Source organism: Tenrec ecaudatus, chromosome 6 (genome assembly GCF_050624435.1).
Source record: "Tenrec ecaudatus isolate mTenEca1 chromosome 6, mTenEca1.hap1, whole genome shotgun sequence".
NCBI lineage: Eukaryota > Metazoa > Chordata > Mammalia > Afrosoricida > Tenrecidae > Tenrec > Tenrec ecaudatus.
The window spans coordinates 18,379,799-18,393,201 of NC_134535.1; the positions used below are offsets into that span (position 1 = coordinate 18,379,799).

Genomic DNA, 13,403 nt, shown 5'->3' on the forward strand with positions numbered 1-13,403 from the left:
TCAGCCGTTTGCATCACTGCCAACATGACCAGCACCTGTCTCTGACCTGTGGTTTCCCTCCCTCCTGGCTTTGTCTGTGGGGTCACGCATCCCAGTCTTTTAACTGATTCCAGTTCTTGGGTCAGAGCCACTGGGCCAAGACCTCCCTCCCCCTCGGAAAACACTAAGCCGCTTGGGAAAAATCATTTCTTTTAATGACAGAGAAAGCACACCAAACATAATAGGATTCCCATCGGGGGACCGTACAGAGGAACACCCGGAGACCCCGAACCAGCGTTAGGCATTCACGGAGAGTCCGTCTTGGCAGAGGGAGCAGCCCACGTGGCATCTCTGAGGACGTGGAGAAGGCAGGCCACAGCGGTGACAACGTGCTGGGTAGCTGTCACGCGAACGGACTTCTCCGTCGGCAGGTGCTGTTTTTCGCTCTCCTGCGTCATCTGGTTGTAAGGTCTGGGGGGTTTGAAAAGGGTTGGGTGGAAGGGAGGCCGTGGGGGTTCGCATCCCAGATGAGCAGAACTCTAGACCGACGAGGCCCCGGGGTGTTCCACGGGACACACAGGACACGGGACGGGACGTGTTTTCCAGAAGCTGGTCGGACGGGTGAACGGCAGCTCCTTAAGAACTAGGATCTGGGTACAACTTCCCGAAGGCATGCTAGGGACTGGAGTGATCTATGAAACGTGGCTGGCATCTCCTAGGCTTCGCTGCATGGATGTAGCTTTCAAAGTCAGGGACGTGAACAAAGGCAGCCAGTGCACAAAGTTCTTCCAGCTCGGGTGACCCTTGACCCATCTCTTTCCGGTAATAATATATATGGCAGAGTGAGCAAAACCCTGCTGATAGACATCTTTGCTATAGAGATCCCTCTACTGTACACGGTCCCCATACAGGAGTCCTATCATACACGTGGAGTCTTTAAAAAATAATCAAGCATAGTCATCCTCTCAGGCAAGTAGCAAACTAGGAACATCTTCCAAGAATACAAGAGTAACCCCGAACCCCAAACAAAAAACCAACTCCTCTGGGATGCAGAGTAAGTAGATTCTCGGACGTGCGTCCCCCCCCTCCCGCGACCCTCCCCCATTTAGCATCGCGTGTGAACTCATTTCTGCATAAAGCATCCCAAGGTCATTCTGAATGAAGGAAGGGCAGCGGCCATGTCAGTCCCTCCACAGGGGCTTGGGGTGAGAAGCGAGCGATGGGACGTGAGAACATCTTTACAAGAACACAGCACGGGCAGTTCACGGGGTGGGGAGGAGGAGGGGCCCATGCAAATACATGTTCCCGGCTGTGGGCGTGTCTTATTCTAACCCTGACACCACGAAAGATCATTAGCATGCAGGTTGTTTGCTGACGCCTGATTAGGGAGAGCTATGGACGGCGCAGTTCATTTGTGGGCCACGGTCTCCAAGGTGAGCCGACTCTGCTGTGTGCAGAATATATACATCGGCACTATCACGTCACCTGCACGTCGCCAACACGCCGTGGACCTGTGGCTCGAAGCTGTTCTGCTTTGTTTCTTCTCTCGAAAACAAAACAAAACACGCAGATCCCCTACCCGCCGTTCCATTGAAAAGGAACCGTGAAGCTTTTAGAAACAAGGTTTTTAAGCTGCAAGGCTGCCTGGGTATTAGTATTGTATGAACATTTTAAAAAGTCCCCACCACCCCTAAAAACTTGCCAAATGATTGCCTCCTGACGAGTCAACAGTCTCAACCCGTTTGCGAACACCGCTGCTTGTCTTCCACTCCATGGACGCTAACCAAGTTCCTGGAGGAACGAGCTCAGTCCTCCGACCGGGGAGCCCAAGCCACCTTGAGTTCTCCATCCATCCATTCTACGGTGGCCCCCAGCCACGTGTGTTCAGTGGCCCCAGGGGTTGGCGTGGTGGCCATGGGGTAGACCTTAAAGCTCGGGCCTTGCTGCTCCGACTGCTGAAATGTCCTGGGTTTCTCAGCAGGAAGCAGAGGAGCTGGAAGTTGCTTCTTCTAGAGACGCTGAGGCAGTAGAGGCAGCTCCCCCGCCGAGCCTAAACCGAAGCCAGGCGCCAGGTGGAATTGGTGTTTTCGAGAAGTCAATGCAATAGGCGACCGGGGGCGGCCTCGGGGCACGCCTCTCCTCCCTGGGCTTTCATACAACGGACCCTTTGGACGAGGACAGGTGGATGGACTGAATCCTGATGGCCAACGTCCTCTGTAAGTCCAGGAGCACATCCGGGCCCGTGCCGTCACTGTTTTTGTCATAGAGAAGCTGCTTGAAAGCTTCGTTTTCAATGAGGACCATCATGTTCTTGAGAAAGTAGCCTTCACAGTAAGCAGAGAGCTCGGTGACCCCAAGGAACTGCAGGAGGGAGCAAGAGACAGTTACGTGGCCGACAGGCACCTCCCCGGGCGCCTTCCCATCTCCCAATGGCTGCAACACCGGTCCCGATTCTCCACCCCGACCTGCTTGGCAGCGACTCCGAAACACTCACTGCCATTGAGTCCCTGAGGGCTCGTAGCAACCCTACAGACCAGGGTAGAACCGCCCCGTTTCTGAGGCTGTAACTGTTTGCAGGACTAGAAAGCAGTCTTTCTCCTGCAGAGCATCTTGGTGGTCTTGAAGGACGGCCCTTGGGATTAAAGCCCAAAGCATAACCACTATGCCGCCGGCAGGGCTCCTTCCTTGGCCATGGGACGCTGGGCTTCTCCCCTTCCTGCGTGCGGTGGAGCTGGGCGGGCTTTGTGACTTGCTACCGCCAGCACATCTAGCGCTGTGAGGTCTGAGCTGGCCTCAGCGGCACCTCTAGGCCTCCTGTGCCTTCGAGGAGGCTGCCTCCACCCTGAAAAGAAGCCCGGGCTAGCGGGCTGAGGGATGAGGGGCCATGCCCTGTGAGCCTCGGAAACCTCGGCACCCAGCCAGGACCCGCAGAGCCCATCCGTCCAGCAGGCCAGCTCAGCAGCGAGCAGAAGCCAGCAGCATGTGCTAATCGAGGGCTCGCTGTTGTAAGCCCATGGAGCCGTGGTGGCGTAGTGTTTATGCACTGGATTACTAACCGCGAGGTCGGTCGTTCGAGTCCACCTTGGGAGAGAGACGGGTCTTTCTAGTCCCATGGAGTTACCGTCTCGGGACCCCACAGGGGCGGTCCTACCCTGTGGAGGTGTGCACAGCTCCAGTCTAGAGAGTCAACTAGACCTGCCGTGCAGGGTGGCCACGAGTCAGCACTGACTCGGTGGCAGAGTGTGGTGTCTGAAGTCACCGCGTGTCCCGGTTCTTGATGACACTGCACCGCTGTGGAAGCAGACACAAACCTGGAGTGCTTACCGGGATGCAGAGGTGGTTCCAACTCACAGTGACCCTATGACCTCACAGTGACCCTGTGAGTGGATTCTACCTATCCGGCCAATGGTTCTCCACTGGGCCAATCTTGGCACCCACCCCCCCACCGCAAATGCCCAGTGACATTTTTGGTTGTCCCAAGTGTAGCTGTGTATCTCCGACACAGGTGTCTCATTGGTGGGACACTCCCGTGCTGTTGGCAGGCCCTTGTTGGCGAGTGGAATTTGGCTGCAAGCATCCACCTATGCGCCTGCCCATCAAGAAGTTCCAGCGTCAGGGCTGGTTCTCTCTCTTCTGCCTCTTTTCCTAAATTAGCTTCTGGCTGGAGTTCAATCTGCCAGGAACAGAGCCCACATGGCAATGACCTCCCCACACATTCCCCCGAGGGCAGAACCCTGACCTGGGCCAACCCTGACCGGGCCAGCGGGGGCTGGAAAGGAGCCGTGGTGTAACAGTCACAGCCCAGGCGGCAGGAGACAGACGAAGGAGACCCTTTCTCTGCAAGGGCGCTCTAAGCCTGCAGCACCTGGCACCTGTGAGGACTCTCCTCACTCCTGGGGCACTGGTTTGCAACATGACTCAGATACACAGGGGAGTTGCGGGAGCACTGTCCCAGAACAACTCAGCTTTCTCAGGGAGCCAGACTCACTGCCATCGAGTGGGATCTGACTCAGGCGGACCCTGTAGGAAAGGGCCAGGTTTCTCGGGCCTTCCTGGGAGCAGCATGCAACCCACTAGGCCACGGAGTCTCCTGCAGGAGTGGGGTTCCCACTTTTCCTGGTGGGAGGAGGGGAGCGGGAGTGGTGTCTTAACTGGCTAGCAGAGCTCCTTGTGAGGCAGCTGAATGACAGCCCCGCCCGCCCTCTGCTCTGACCCGTCCCTTACCTTGGCGTGGTTGTAGATGTCCACACAGTTGTCCGTGCTGATGCTTTTGGCACAGATAATCTCACAGTGCCGCTGCAAGGCCTCCAGCTGGAAGAACTTGGCAGCAGAGAGAAGCTGGAAAGCAGAAAGCGAGCCTGTTAGAGGCTGGCTGGTGGCAGGAAGGGGTGGGGTGGATGGGGGAGGAAAAGCCTCACTTTCCATGATGGAGGAGCCCCAGGAGCATAGTGGTTACTCCCTGGGCTGCTAACCGTAAGGTCAGTAGTTCAAATCCACCAGCCCCTCTGAGAAAGACAAGGCTCTACACCTGTAAACATTTATAGTCTCAGAAACGCACAGGGTTGTATCAGCATCGACTCGATGGCAGTGAGTGTGGTTTGGGTTTACTGAAAGATTTGGACTTTCGCACTGAGGACGCAAGTCTTCCACAGGGGGCCTCTGATGAGATGCTCTTCCCATTGGCAGGGACTAGGGCAATTACTACCCTGCTAATGGCAAAGGTGAGGAGCCCTAGTGGTGGGGCGGGTTATGAGTTGGACTGCTAATAGCAAGGTCAGCAGTTCAAATCCACCTGCTGCTCTGTGGGAGAAAGAAGAGGCTTTCTGCTCAAGTGAAGATCTAGTCTTGGAAACCCACAGGGGCAGTTCTACCCTGTCCTACAGGGTCGCCGCGACCTGGCAATGAGTATTTTTGTTGTTGGATTGGCAAGGTCAGTGGTTCAAATCCACAAGCTGCTCAGAGGGAGAAAGATGAGGCTGTCTGCTCTGGGAAAGATGTACCGCCTGAGAGACAATACACAGAGTTGCCCCGAGTCAGAATCGGATCGACAGTAGTAGACTTACTACGATTGTTATTTTTTTAGGTTTATGAAGCCAGACAGGGCGCCCTGGTGGTGCAATGCTTACGCCCTTGGCTGCTAACCAAGAGGCTGACAGTTCAAACCCAGTAAGAAGCTTCTTGGAGAAAAGACCTGGTGGTTTGCTTCTATAAAGCTGACAGGCAGGGAAACCCAATGGGGCAGTTCTACTTGGTCACATGGGGTCAAGTGGACTGGCCAGCACTCAGCAATGACAATGAGCTTGAAGGGAGCAAGAGCCCCAAGCCTTCATCCCAATGATCCTGCAACACAGGCCTCTCCAGACACCGCCGTGGAACACCAGGGACCCAGGTATACAGACGCACCTGCCCAAAGGGAGCCGAGACTGGTCAGTGATACAAGGATTCCTTACCTCCATGATCTCATTGTTTTTAATGAGAAGGGACTCTGGGCCACCATAGTAGAGATACTGCATGACCAGCTGGAAGAAAGGACAGGTCGGTCAGCTGAGTGTCAGTCCCACACAGGTACCACCACCTTCCAGCCACCGTCTGGCCCTCAGGCTAGTTCCGAGTCCCTCTCTAATCTCCCTGCTCTCTCTTGTTTGATTACCTCCAGGGACTGAGAACTCACTCCCTTCCAGGAGAGAAGTTCCACTTGGAACTGTTGGTTCCGTTGGATAGTCCTTCTTGATAGCAAGCTGAAATGGGTTTCCCTGTGGTTTCCAGCCACGGTGCCATGGCCACATCAAACAAAGCTGGTCCTCATGAAGACTGTCCCCACCTGTCCCATCCACGAATGACAATCCTGCATTGCCCTCTCGCCCCATCAGGCTGTCCAGAACTGCTCTGCACGTGGCCTGCAGCAGGGGGCCATTCCCCTGGGAATGTGACCAGCTTGTCCAGATACCTCGTGCTCAAGTCCCAGAGCATGACTCTGGGCTCTCCTGGAGCCACTTGTTCCTGATCACTACCTGACAAGACCCAAGCTGAAGCCACCAGGAGAGCCAGGTCTCCATGTCTCCTTGGCGGTGGAAAGGCGCCACGTGAGGCTGCTCTTTGTTTGCGTGCCTTCCTCTGTCTGTCTGGGGCTCCAGGTTCTAGAGTGGTATACATCTGTGTCCCTCGGGTGGAACAAAGTTGATGCATGCCATCATCCCTGCCCATACCCTGAGTGTAACAGTTTAGGTGGTACACACACTCCTTGGCCACAGTCTCCCCGACTCCCTATTGCCCTCTGCCTGCTTGACACACCTACTTCCCCTGCCTGGTTCTACAGCAAAGTTTGTATCTACTGGTTACATTCCAGCCTTGGGCACCTGCCGCCTCAGGATGGTTCAGGATGCTGTGCACAGTCATTTCCGGCCCTGATTGCCTATGCACGACGCAGGACAATGGACAGGACCAAGGGCCCTCTAGCTGGGCTTTCTCCATTTCTGCTCTTGTCGCTTACCATCTAGGTGACCCGAGCTAAGTTAAATGCTCATGCCTCAGTTTTATCGTCTGTAAAGTGGGAAGAATATCATCTACCTGACTGGCTTGTGATGACGACTAAAGGAGGCATCAAACAGGCTTGGAGTCCTAGTGCCACTGAGGTTAAAGCACTCTGCTTCTAGCTCAAAGGCCAGCAGTTTGAATCTATCAGTTGCTCCGTGGGAGAAAGAGATAGCAGTCTGCTTCCATCACGACTTAGAGCCTGTGAAGCCCGATGGGCCAGTTTCTGCTCTGTCCCACAGGGCCACCTTGAGTTGGAATCAACTCGACAGAAGTGCATTTGGTTTGGTTTCTTTCCTTTTTTTAATTAATAAATAATTTTATTGGGGGCTCCTGCAGCTCTTGTAACAAGCCATACATCAATCCTATCAAACACATTTGGACCTATGTTGCCATCATCGTTTTCAGAACATTGGTTAGGTTTCTAACAGGCTTAGCTGATGGTTACTATTGGAGTTAAACATCGGGGAGGCGACCCTCCGTACAGTAAAAGGATGGTGCCCAGCCCCGCACCATTCTCACGGTTGCTCTGGTTGAGTCCATTGTCAGAGTCACCATGTCAATCCATCTCATCTTTACTGCCCCTCTAGTTTACCCTGGTGGTGTCGTGGTTGTGCATGAGACTGCTAACCTCCTGGATTAGCAGTTCAAAACCACCAGTCTCTCTGTACAAGCAAGGTGGGGCTTTCTACTCCCATAAAGAGGGACCGTCTTGGACACTCCCAGGGACAGGTCTAAGCTTTCCCATAGGGTTGCTATGAATCGGCATTGACTCAGTGGCAGGGCATTTGGTTTTATTCTACTTTATCAAGCACGATGTCCTTTTTGAGGACTGCTCTCTCCTGACAACATGTCTGAAGTACACGAGCTGGGGTCTTGCCGCTCCAGGCTTAGCAAGGTCTGCTGCACAGTAAGTGCTCCAGTACAGCTCACTTTTCTCTGCAGCTGAACACTCCAAGAGCGTTTCTGCCCCTTGCTATCACTTGCTCATCCAGAGCACCCACGAGCCGTTGTACTCAAGCTACTTTGTGTTTAAAATAATTAAGTTATTTTTACAGCTTTATTGAGATGCACTTTTGCAAATCATAAAATCCACTCATTGAAAGTACACAGTTCAGTGGCTTTCAGTATGTTTGTACTACTTGAAGTTATCAAGGGGGTTGCCTTGCTTGGATCAGTCATTAATGCTCGTGGAAGCAGCAGTTCAGAAATCAAATGATGCATCTCACTGGAGACCCCTTTAAGGCTTTGACAAACAAGGATGTCACTTTGAGTCCTCAGGTGCCCCTGACTGGAGCCGTGGCCTTTTCAATGGCCTCATCTGCATGTGAGAGACAGACACTGGATGAGGAAGACCGCAGAAGAGTCAATGGATTTGAATTACGGTGCTGGCAAAGAATAAGACAACCCCCCAAATCTGTCCTGGAAGAAGCACCCCCAGAATGCTCCTTGGGTGCTTAGATGGTGAGCCATCGTCTCACATATTTTGGACATATTATCAGGAGAGGCCAGTGTCTGGAAAGGACATCGTGTGTGGTGAAGTGTAAGAGCAGCCACAGAGAGGCAGCCCCTCCAGGAGACAGACAGACCCAGAGGCTGCAGCAATGGGCTCAAACAAAATGATGGTGTGGAGGGTGCAGGCCAGGCAGGGTTTTGTTCTGTTGTGCACAGGGTGGCAGTGGGTCAGGGTCAATTCCACAACACCTACCAACAACAACAACACTGTCTTATCTATTTGGAACCTGTCGTTATAAGTGCAATTGTATTGCACATAGGATTTTGCGTCTGGCTTTTTACAACTTAGAATTGTGTTTTCAAGTTCATGGATGTTACAACAAGCGTCAGTGATTTCTCCCCTGTGATGTGTCAGTGGAAGTCCATTACATGGACAGACCACATTTTGTTCATCCATTCCCTCGGGCGGTCGTGCGACTAGTGCTGCCTGGGACGCTGGTGTTGCCAGCCTGCTCTTCCAGTGCTCTTCTCCTTCCACTCTGCCCTGCCTCCTCCCCATCCCATCCCGGAGGCCTCTTATGCTCTGACCACTTGGCTTGCATCAGCACCGCACCATCTCCCTCTCTTCCCTCCCAGCCTCATGCTTTTGCCCATGCTGTTCCCTCTGCGTGGATGTCCTTTCCTGTGTTCGCTGGTCAGAGGCTGGCCAGGGGAGACCAGGCCATCATGGAAGGAACCTGACAGGGATCCTAACACCAAAGAGGCGGAGACACGCTTCCTCCTCGTGTATCTTTCAGCACACGGGAAGGTGAAGGGCAGGTTACAACCCATTCTCTTATCAATGGAAGCGACCTGGAGACAATGAAGTCAGGGGTGGGGGGCAGGGGACTGTGAAAGGATGTGCACACAACCCTTACCACAACTGAATGGACTCTCTTGAGTTTGGGGTCTGAGATAAGAGCATGGCATGATGTTTTTGGGGTGCTGGGATGCATATACCTCGAAAAAGGAGGGGCATTACATAGGACCAGCCTATAGCAGACCTGCCCAAAAGCCAGCCTATGGTGGGAAGTCGGCCATTAGCAGACTATATGGTCCGACTTTACGTTTTGCCAGGTCTTTTAGACTTGCTAAGGGCCCTTTGGATTTCTTTTCTTCCTTCCCTAAACTTACTTGTTCTGTTCACACCTTTTCTCAGACTCTTGTCTGGATTTTGGCCCTCGTTGGAGATTCTGCCCTGGGAGCCGGACAAGAACCGGTTTGGAGAGAGAGGCCCGAAACTCTGGACCTTCTCTTGGTAACGCCTTCCTCTTTACCGGGTGAACTCCATCCCCTCTGGCCTCCCCCGGGGCCACCAGCACACTCCCCAGGACTGAAATTCCAGGCCACAGACTGCGTTTTGCTCATCTGTGTTCCCAGGAGCCCTGGTGACATCATGTGCTATGTGTTGGGCTGAAACCCACAAGGTCCGCAGTTCGAATCCACCAGCTGCTCTTTGGGAGCAAAAAAACCCCCAAGGCTTTCTACCTCTGCAAAGAGTGACAGTCTTGGAAACCCACGGGGGCAGTTCTACCCTGTCCTATGGGGTTGCAGTGAGTGGGCAGTGAACGCGCAGCCTGGCCCCATGCCAGCACGTAACACAAGCAAACAGGGGCCCTTCCCCCTCTGTGTCTGAGCTGCATGGGCCAGACTCTGGGCTTCTGTGACAGCCCGCCCCTAGACCTGGTGGCGGGTTGCTGGTGGTGGCTGAGGATTTGTGCAATGATAAGACAGCACTGCTCCCCTTTCCCTCGCCCACCCTGGAGGGCCCTGAGAACCTCAAATATGCAGTCAGCAGTGTCAGGAAAAGAGGCCTTATTAGAATATGAATCCCCCCTCCCCCGCCCCCCAGCATGGCCATGCCAATACGCATGACAACAGCCCATCCTAATGATTGCCCCCAACACAGGGCCTCTGCAGGTCCCAGCACTTTCCTCCAGCAAGCTGTCTCACTGACTCCAGGTGGCAGTTCGTGACAGAGACTCAGGGGCTAGTGGCAATCAAATTGGCCAGCACAGCCTTTGCCGCAAACGGGCATGAGCCCTTATTAGGCAGAAGGGTCCGTGTAGCACAGAGCTGTTTGTCTTGGCAACTGCCAACCCGCAAGGAGCCGGCGCCCAAAAGGTGCCCCTGGCTCTCCAGGTGCAGGCTCAGCTGCATGTGAAATCGAGACGAGGGAGCAGGGCCCACCGCCTGTCTCATTTACGAGAAAGTTCACTTCAGCCAGGATGGGAAGTGAGCAGCCCCCTGGGAGCTTCCTCTTGGCCTGAGTCTGATGCCCAATGTGGCCTATTTCAAGCCACAAAACGAAGCTTTTAAAAAATTTAATGGGGACGGGGGAAGGCATGAGGGAGCCCCCAAGGCCCTGATAAATCTTCTCTTCCTATGACTGTAACTTGAGGCCAATGTGGCTGGAGAAAGCTGCCTCAGTCACAAACCATTAAGGGCCAGGCCTCCCTCATCTGCCAGGCGACTATCTGAATGCCCACTAGGAGGGAGTTGGGTCATGTTACAGGCGCCTCAGGCTTAATGATAAAGGGCCCCCCAGTCAGCCTCAGGCTTAATGGTAAAGGGCCCCCCAGGAGCAGCACGGGGTGCAGCGGGGAGAGCCCATTTTCCACATCAGCTGCAGCTTCCAACTCTAATGCGCCCCGAGACCTTTCCCCAGGGCTGGGTGAGTTATTAGGGGGAGGGACCCAGAGCTGTACATGTGGAAGGCAGGTTCAGAGCGAAGGCCTAGGAGCCAGCCAGGCATGGGGTGGAGCTCGGGTCTAGGAGCCAGCAGGCATGGGTTCGTTCCTCAGCTGTGGGAACTTGGGTCAGGAAGGTAGCCTCTCTGAGTGGTGCCCCATCTGGAAAATGGGGGTAGTGCCCATCTCATGAAGCCATTGCCAGAATTCAGTGCGAGGGTGGAGAACAGGGATTCTCCCCATGGGGTTCCCAGGTCGGCAGCAGCATTGCCCAGGGGGTCTTTTCAAGAAATGCTGATTCCAGGGCCCCATCCCAGGCCCTTGGAATAGGAGCCCAGCAGTGTTTTATCTATTAAGCCCCTACTCGCCCACCTCCTGGGGGGCTTCTGGTGCCCATCAAAGTATGAGAAACACCAAAGCGAGGCACATAGGGCAGGAGCTCTTCCTACAAGCCGCACGTGGGATCCCGGGAGGCTACGGGGGCCTTCACAAAATCCTGATTCCCGGACCCCACACCCAGAGTAGCGGATGGAGTTGGTCTGCATCATGGCTGGGGCAGTGGGAGTTCCCCATTTTCTTTGCCCAGCAATTCTAACACGCACTCTGAAGTTGAGAACCACGAGGTTTATTTGAGCCTTACAGTTATTGCTCAGGAGAGACCAGTCCCTGGAGGAGGACGTCGTGCATGGTAGAGTGGAGGAGCGGCGAGAAAGAGGAAGGCCCTTAAGGAGACGGACTGACCCAGCAGCTGCATCAATGGGCCCGGGCAGGGCCGTGCAGTATTGCGATCTGTCCTACCTAGGGTCACTACAGACCGGATGGACTCAGTGCCTAACAGCAGGTCGAGCTCAAGAGACAATGGCTGCTCTTCTGTTCATCGGCCCCTGTACAGGGCATCCCAGAGGAATGTGCAGAGCCTGAGGCTCCAGGGAGACTCGGGAGAGCAAGCCTGTTTCCCGAGGGGGCACAATGCAGGTTAGTCGCCCTCTGAGTGTTTTCACACACACACCTGACTACCCTCTGCAGGAGCCCGGGGTCCAGAGGGATAAAAGATAAGCATTCTGAACTGAGGACACGGAGATCAGAGAAGCAGAGGGCTTTGCTCTTGCGGTGATCCTAGAAGGGTATTTTATTTTGAGCTTTCAATCCTCATCAAAGGAGTGAATCTCTAATGCTGAAAACCCAGACACCTCAAGGGACTTTTAAGGAGCGAGTACAAGGGCAGGGGTACCTTCTTGGCAGGGATCTAAAATCAACATCTGGGGGAATCAGTGTCAATGGTAGAATTCTGCTCCTGTCTGTGTGCCAAGGAGACCTGGGAAGCAGGTACATGAACCCCCGTGTTCACTGCAGCATGATTCAACAGCCCACATGGCCGCCAACAGATGAATGGAGAGACACCAGAGGGTCTGTTCTTACAATGGAGTGCTCCTTGGTCCTACCTATAAAAAGTCCTGATACATGCTACTGCCAGGATGTGCCTTGGGCGTATTAGGACGAGTGAGGAAAGCCAACCATGAAAGGCAAGCATTATAGATCTCCCCAAGACGAAATAATTACTAACAAGGCAAAGGCACAGAGCAGTGGTTCCCAACTTGTGGGTGGCGACCCCTTTGGGGGTCCAACAATCCTTTCATAGGGTTTGCCTGATTCATAATAGCAAAATTACAGTGACAAAGTAGCAACGAAAGTAATTTTATGGTTGGGGGGTCACCACAACATGAGGAACGGTATGACAGGGTTTCGGCATTAGGAAGGCGGAGAACCACTGGCATAGAGTGTTACCAGGGGTGGTGGGAAGGGGAAGGGGAGTGTGATAGTTGGGTTTTGTATCAACTTGACTTGGCCAGGACCCTCGGCGGTTTGGCAGTTGAGGTCTGGTAATCCACTAAGAGGTTCCCTCATCATGTAGCCAACTGCATGATGGGAATCTGCTAGGATTAGGAGGAATGCCAATCAGGTCACAGCCCTGATGCAAGGGAAAGGAAGTGTCCTTGGGAGTGTGGTCTACTCCTACTTAAGACGCTGTGGGAAAGGCTTGTCTCCTCTTGCTGCCCTGAATCCTACATCTGTCTCAATGACTTAATTTTTTAGAATTTAGCCAACAGCCTGACATATTGCTTGCCAACCCTGGGAGCTATCAGCGGCAAGCCATATTGCCTGCCGACTCTGAATTCATTCCACGATGCAGCGTGAACTCACCAGCAGGCCTGCACCAGCCCATGGTCTCTATGCTTCCAGATTCATCAGCCCTGGCAGCTATGTGAGTGGGGAAAACCCTCCAGCTGAGCATCTGACTCATGGACTTGAACCAGACTGGGCACACCCACTTCCACAGCTGCGGGAACCACTTTCTTGATGCAAACTTCTCTTTTTTCCCCATATGTATGTAAGCGCCACTGGTTTTTCATCTCTAGGAGAACCAGCGGAACACAGGGAGAATCGCTGTTTGGGAACCAGCGGTTTTCTGTTCCCAGCGATGGAGAATTTGGCAGCAGGCCTGGGTGATAGCTGCATAACACAACAGATGTAACTGGTCATCGAATCACGTGCGAAAAACGCCGAATCACTCAAAGGTGTGCCGTCGGTGGATTTCTTACAGCATTAAAAACAGTGGTTTTGGATCCTCTAAAAGCCCACTGGTTCCTCCTCATGTTGGGTTCACCACAGACCTGGGCCTCTGTGGGTGCTGGCTCTGCTTAGAATGTC

At 53.7% G+C, this 13,403-nt stretch overlaps 1 protein-coding gene across 1 annotated transcript in view; it reads right to left on the reverse strand.

Annotated features, from left to right (window-relative positions):
• Window positions 1–213: 213 nt before the first annotated feature.
• The window catches only part of ABTB3 (ankyrin repeat and BTB domain containing 3), a 321,566-nt gene continuing 308,376 nt past the window's right edge, over window positions 214–13,403 (reverse strand). Inside the window, exons 15-17 of the mRNA XM_075551027.1 lie at window positions 5,430–5,498; window positions 4,204–4,317; window positions 214–2,340 (exon numbers count right to left, since the gene is read on the reverse strand). Coding sequence (XP_075407142.1) covers window positions 2,131–2,340; window positions 4,204–4,317; window positions 5,430–5,498 — 393 coding nt within the window. The 3' untranslated portion in view covers window positions 214–2,130. The remainder of the gene's footprint in view (window positions 2,341–4,203; window positions 4,318–5,429; window positions 5,499–13,403) is intronic.